General features: G+C 37.7%; 1 protein-coding gene across 1 annotated transcript; it reads right to left on the bottom strand.

Annotated features, from left to right (window-relative positions):
* Positions 1–4345: 4345 nt before the first annotated feature.
* On the bottom strand, positions 4346–6601 carry LOC11431876 (B-box zinc finger protein 24). The gene is made up of 3 exons (XM_003597477.4): positions 6266–6601; positions 5403–5702; positions 4346–4927 (listed from the first exon to the last, which is right to left on the bottom strand). Exons 1-3 carry the CDS (start codon positions 6446–6448, stop codon positions 4679–4681), a joined length of 732 nt encoding a protein of 243 aa, XP_003597525.1. The 5' UTR covers positions 6449–6601; the 3' UTR covers positions 4346–4678.

A 6601-nucleotide genomic window follows, 5' to 3' on the forward strand; every position in this document is an offset into this window, starting at 1 on the left:
GGAATTCCCAGTTGACATTATCAAACGCTTTTTCCAGGTCAAGCTTGAAGGCCACATAACCCTTTTTCCTTTTGGATCTTTTCATAAAATGTATAATTTCCTGCAAAACAATTGAATTATCAGAAGTACCCCTACCAGGTAGAAAACTACTTTGGCAGGGGCCAATAATATTATTAAGGAGAGGTCTAAGGCGTTGCACTAAAACCTTAGTGATGATTTTGTAAACTATATTGCAAAGGCTGATCGGCCTGAAATCTTTGAATGTATTTGGAGAGTCAATTTTTGGGATAAGTGCAATGAGAGTGTTTGAGATCTCCGGATCAAAATGACCTGTTAGGAAAGCGGAGCGGACAAGGTGGGAAATGTCGTCGCCAACAATGTGCCAATATTGTTTGAAGAAGATGCAATGGAAACCATCAGGACCAGGTGCCTTGTAAGGCTTCATAGAGTTGAGGGCCACAAAAACTTCATTTTTGGTAATAGGAGAGGTGAGAGAAGTTTTACCAGTGTCATCAAGGACGGGGTGACATCCCTCATTGAAGGTGCGGTTCAGGGGGGGTTGTTGACCACAGAAGAATTTTTTGAAATATTTTTGAGCTTCTTCTTGGAGAATATCACTGTCAGAGGTTGTGATGCCATTTGGGAGCTGCAGCTTGTGAATTCTGTTCCGCTTTCTTCTTATAACCGTTTGAGCATGAAAGAAGGAAGTGTTTTTGTCACCAAACTTCACCCATTGTTCTCTCGACTTTTGATACCATAACATTTCTTCTTGGTGGAGGATATGATTATATTCAATTTGCAATTCTTTCTCTAGAAGTGTATGACGATAGGAGTCAACTCTCTCTAGATAGGATTGGACACCTTTGAGCCTTCTTTCTACATGTTTTTTCCTTTGGAAAATGTTCCCAAAGACATCAAGATTGAAAGTGATTGAGTTCTCCATGACCTTGGTTAGAGATGCGGTTGGGTTGTGGCTGTAAGTGGTCCATGAATTTTTTACCACCTCGCCATAGTCACAGTGGTCTATCCAGGCTGCTTCAAAACGGAAGGGTCTAGGCCCTCTAGGTAGAGGGAGACCGCCAAAACGGAGGAGGAGAGGATTGTGATCTGAATGCAAACGACAGAGGACCTCAACAAAACCTTCGGGAAAGGAAAGGCGCCAGTCAACATTTGCCAAACCTCTATCAAGCTTTTTAGAGAGGATGCGGATGCCATTATTGTTCTTGTGCCACGTAAAACGACCACCAGTTGTTGTAAGGTCAAGAAGGTTGCATTGATTTATGAAGTTAGAGAAAGTGGCAGCTCTATTATGATGGAACGTACCACCACGTTGCTCACTAGGGAGATGAGTTTCATTAAAATCACCTATGAGCATCCAAGGTCCGTTTATGGAATCCTTGATGTTTGTAAGGTGGTTCCAAAGGCTGGGGCGCATGGAGTAGTTTGGACTAGCATAGATGCAGGAGCAAGTAGTGGTAGCGGTACCCCGGCAGAGAGAGAAGCTTATGGAGTACTGGTTGGAATCAAGAACTGTAGTGGTAATGTTCGTTGCTGAATGTTTTAGAAGCCAGATGCCTCCCGAATGACCGTTAGCTTCAATAATATGAACCGGTGTGTAGCCAATATTAATCCAGAAAGATGAAAGTCGAGTAAAAGGTATATGAGTTTCATAAAGAGCCATGAAAGTAGGATGATGCTTTCTAACCATATCCTTCAATTGTCTTCTAGCATTGTTATTGTATGCCCCTCTGATGTTCCAAGAGAGGATTGAAATATCTATCAGAGCATCCATAAAAAAAACTGGAAAACAAAAGTACCTCGGTGATAGGGAATTACGAGACCATGTCCACGTCACAAGCACCATGTTCATCTTTATTACTCACATTGGTCATACAATCATCTACTAACTCTTCATTGTTACTATGGCTGGGAATAGTTGGCAAATTTATGTGAGGGTCAGAGGTGGTTGGGGGTTTTATGATGCTGCTGTCTGGAATTCTTTCCAAAACAACAGTGTGGTCGTGCTTTTGAGGGGTTAGGGCAGGCGAAGAAAAGTTGTTATTCGAAGAAAGGTTGGTGTTTTGGTTATTCTTTATCTGTGTAGATATTGCATGTTTCAGAGGAGCATCATTAAGAGGTGTAGGATTGGGATTAATGATGGGGGAAGTAAAGGGATGATTCATGAATAGGTCAGCCGCGTTTTCCTCTTGCCTGCGTCTTTTTTGGTCATTAGCAGGTTTTGTTGTACGTGAAAAAACACTAGGGTTAGGTCGTGGGGTGAAATTCTGGTTTGGTGGGGTAGCCCTTGTTTTTAGGGTCGAAGCAACCAACGGGGCGAACCTGTTGTTTCTGTTTGTAACGGTTTTTGAGGAATTTAAGGTGGGGTTATTGGTTGACTTCTTTTTCCTTGTTACAAGCAACCAGTCACCATGAAGTTCTTTATTGCCATCATCAATGCTAATTATACTGTCTTTAATTGTTGGTAAATCATAAGGATCAGAAATGAAACCGTTACCGTTACCTTCATCAGTCATTGAATGAGTTTTGCCGGCGACGGGAATGGCTTGCTGAGGTGGCTGACTGGACTCGCGGTTGTTGTCGGCAGTAGTAGTGTTTTGTGGCGGTTCGGAAGCGGCGGTGGTTGCAGGCTTAGAACAGTTTCGACCCAGATGACCGTAGCAGCCACAGTTGGTGCATATTAGGTGCAGACCCTCGTACTGAATTTTGTACCAGTGTCCATTTACCCAAATCTTCCCCACTACTGGCAGAGTGAGGTCAATCTCAACACAGACTCTTGCAAATTTTCCTCGTTCAACTTTCAGGGTGTTCGTGTCAACTTTGATTGGTCGGCCAATTGCTGAGGCCATAGCTAGGAGAAAACTTTCGTCGTAATAGACTAGATTTAGACCTGGAAAACGGACCCAAACGACTGTTCTTTCCACTTTGGCATTTGGAGAGGCGAACTCGGGGGACCAATGTGTGACTGCAAGACAATGGTCGTAAATTAACCAAGGACCTCCCGTAACAACTTTTTCCTTGTCTGCTGCTTGGTCAAACTTCACCATATAAAACCCGTTATCGTTATCCATGATTTCGAAACCTCCTTGGAGTTTCCAAATTTTTTGCAGCCGGTCTCGCATGGTATTGTATCCTAGGTTCTTACCCAACAGCTTGACAACGAGGGCGTCTTTCCAAGGTGTGCATAGCTCCTGGAAAACCGCCGGCTCAAGGTAGACCTTTGGGAGGAGTCTATTACCATCTTCCAATTCAATTCGTACTAGGTTTTTCTCGATCATGTTTTCTTTTTCTCGGGTTGGGGCATCTTGAGAGGATCCCAAGAGTTTATCGCGGAAGGAAGGCTTTGGTGATGGCTTGGGGTCGGGTGGCTTTTTTGAGTGGTACAGGGTTGGATCATCTTGAGCGGAGAAGACAAACTCAGAGCTCATTGCACTCGTTACAGAGAATTGCTTGTATTCACTCGTTACAGAGCTAATTTGTAATTGTTTGAGACAATAACCTAATCAATGTTTGTTTCGTAAAATAAGAGAACACAGATAAGCGTGTTTCAAAACTCAACTTGTTTTTGTCAAATTAATATTGATCAAATCATTGTCTTAGGCGTGAAGATGAAAATGATCATGAATTTTTTACTATTGGAAAACAACATTAGTCGTTGTTGATATTTTGGATAAATTTTAAGTATTCGTATAAGGTGTTAAAAAAAGTTGTTTTTTGAATACTTTTTTTGTTTTTAGAAAAACATTAAAAAAAATGTGGATTTACAACGTCTTACTATACTCAAAAGCATTTGAATATGATGATAAAAAATCTCTTCCAATGTAACTAAAGGTCATGAGTTTGAATCCAAACATAAAAATGCAGTAGTGTTAAATAAATTTCTTGAGAAAGTTTTGTTTGCTATTACCATCCCATCTAAATCACATAATTAGTTTTTGCAGTTGCACATTTATGCGTGCAGAGAATTATGATTCACACCAAAAAGACACGAGCCTTACTATTGACACCACCATAATTACAATTACTCCCCAAAGCCCTTCCCTTTTATTTATTTATTTTTTTATTTTTTTTATTTTTTTCATGTGATTTTGCAAAAAATATCTTACTTTCCCCATTCTTCCATCCTCCTATTGCACATAGAGACCGACGTTACTCATTGACATGAGGTTGAGAAACATTTGGATGCTTATGACCTCCTATCATAATAATATCTCCTATGATAGGAGGTCCTATATTATGAAGAAAACAAGGAAAAATAGGCAATCAATTAAACTAAATTTGCTATACATGAAAACACAAGCATAATTACATGGATGGTAGGTTGCTATAATTAGAATTTGCTAATTAGTCAAACTTTACACAAAATGAATGAATATCAACTTGTCAATTTTAAACCGTGGACAAATAATTCATTCTCGTTACTTGTATCATTCTATTTCTAGCAATGAAACACATAGAAGTATATATGACATTGATATAAACTCCACACAACTTATAAACATACTTCAACTCAAAGTATTGTATTCGGAGAGAAGTAGGAATATACAATTTCAAAATCTTAATTTGGAACAATAACTTTCTCTTTACAATTTCTTCAAAAAGAATTTGAGAAAAATAATTACATTTCCAAATAAATTATTTTCCCACATGATTATTTGCTTCATCCAAGATCAGGCACGGTGAAGTACTCATCTTCATCATCATAATCATAATCACGTATGAGTTCAATTCTAGGCTTTTTGTTAGACATATGTGACTTGGAGTTTCTGTATGATGAATAATTGTTGCTTGCATGAGTTACTGGAAGCTGAGGAACTTCAGCTGCAGCCATGGCTTCTTGAGTGAAGTCATCACCAAAAAGACCCTCCTCTGTGAACCATTCCATCTCTCCAAACTGCATGGAATCCTTCTGAAGCACAATAAGAAAAAAAGAAGTTAAAAATTGAGTTAATTAAATATGTTTAGTTACTAAAAATTTACATTTCTTGTATTTAATCATGTACCATTTGATAATAGGTTATTGAACCTTTTGTTATAATTGAGCTAAGGGTAGTTTAGTCTCTTTATATTTTTACTTTATATTCTTATTGTATTTTGAACTTTTGTCGATCTAATAAAACTCTAGCTGTCTTTGTTGTTTTGTTCTCTCTTCTCTCTGATTCTCTGTATTGTTAGCATGTACCACATTTTAGTTCGTACAAACTACAAAACTACATGTTTCTCTAGAGAGGGAAAAAAACATTTTATAGGGACGGAAAAGTGGATTAAAGGACTAAAAACGAAGTTTAAAATCGATTAATCAACTAAGGACATGTTACAAATTTTGTGTTAGTGTTCATGACATATATGTAATTCCAATTATGAAATAAAGTTGTAAGTCTTACTTTGTCATGGGAATTAAAGTCTGCTAACTCCAATAAGTCATCAACACCCCAAGGGGGTGTAAAGTCAGGCACTTGCTGAGAAGTAGTTTCAAGAGAAACTTGATGTGTACTCCTCTTAGGTGGTTCCAAGTGAGTTTTTTCGTCGTCTTTGGCGCAGTTAGATTTCATGGCCACTTGGATACCGGTCGCAAGGAAGCGCTGGTGATTTGCAGAAAGGCTTCCAGGTAAATGAATCGACTCGTCACAATCCTCACAGAAGAGTGCCCTATCTTCAACGCAAAATATGAAAGCTGTCTTGTCCTGTTTGTACATACAGGTGAAACAAAAGGAGAAATGAACATAATAAGTAACAGTTATAGGAAAGTTAATACAAAATTCATCAGATAAACAATTGTCTAAGAGCATCTTTGGACCGATTTATTTGAGTTTATCTACTAGTATTAGCATTTGTGAGACTCTTTGAAGGCATGTGTGGATTACCTTATTTGAGTTTATGATATGTGTATAAGTTGTCTTCAACTTCAGCTTATTTTCATAAGCTCTCCAGAATAACTTATGAAAACAGTTTATAACTTGTATGAGAATAATTAGACTATTTTATCTTTCATTCATCCACATAAGCTACTTTAAAAATAAGCTCCCAATTCCTACTAACTCATACATGCTACTTGAAATTAACATATTTTAGAATTAATTGTGAAGTAGATTAAAAGTTAAGACAACATACCTTGGATGACCTATTAGTTTCTCATGTATGAATATTGAATATCATATCTATCACAAAAATTCACTCAGTTGAAACATGATTAATTTTATGACATGATTAAAAAAAACAAGAGAAAATTAAGGTGGTAATGAATTACTTGGCATATGTCACATCTAGGGAGCTTGTTAGAGAGAGATTGAAGATGAATCCTCTGATGTTTGCTTGCAAGCTTGTTAGCAGCATGAACTTCAATATCACATTTAGCACACAAAGCAGCTTCATCAGCACAACAAATCATTGTTGCTGGAGCTTTCTCACACACATCACACTGAATTTTCATGTTTACTTAACTCTCTTAATTCCTAATGAAACTTTAAGAAAAAAATATCAACTCAAGTAATGGTAATGGATACTCTTTATCAGACAAGAAGTGTTTTAAGCCAAAAATAGACAATGTTGTTTGTATTGTATAATATTTAGGGTATCTTGTATT

The sequence above is a fragment of the Medicago truncatula genome, chromosome 2 (genome assembly GCF_003473485.1).
Source record: "Medicago truncatula cultivar Jemalong A17 chromosome 2, MtrunA17r5.0-ANR, whole genome shotgun sequence".
NCBI classification, from domain to species: domain Eukaryota; kingdom Viridiplantae; phylum Streptophyta; class Magnoliopsida; order Fabales; family Fabaceae; genus Medicago; species Medicago truncatula.

Bases quoted from the DNA above. Each gene is read 5' to 3' on its own strand.
- LOC11431876 (XM_003597477.4), bottom strand. From the start codon at position 6,448: ATGAAAATTCAGTGTGATGTGTGTGAGAAAGCTCCAGCAACAATGATT. The intron at 5,703-6,265 runs GTAATTCATTAC...ATGTACAAACAG, and splicing joins CTAGATGTGACATATGCCAA to GACAAGACAGCTTTCATATT. The intron at 4,928-5,402 runs GTAAGACTTACA...ATTGTGCTTCAG, and splicing joins ACTTTAATTCCCATGACAAA to AAGGATTCCATGCAGTTTGG.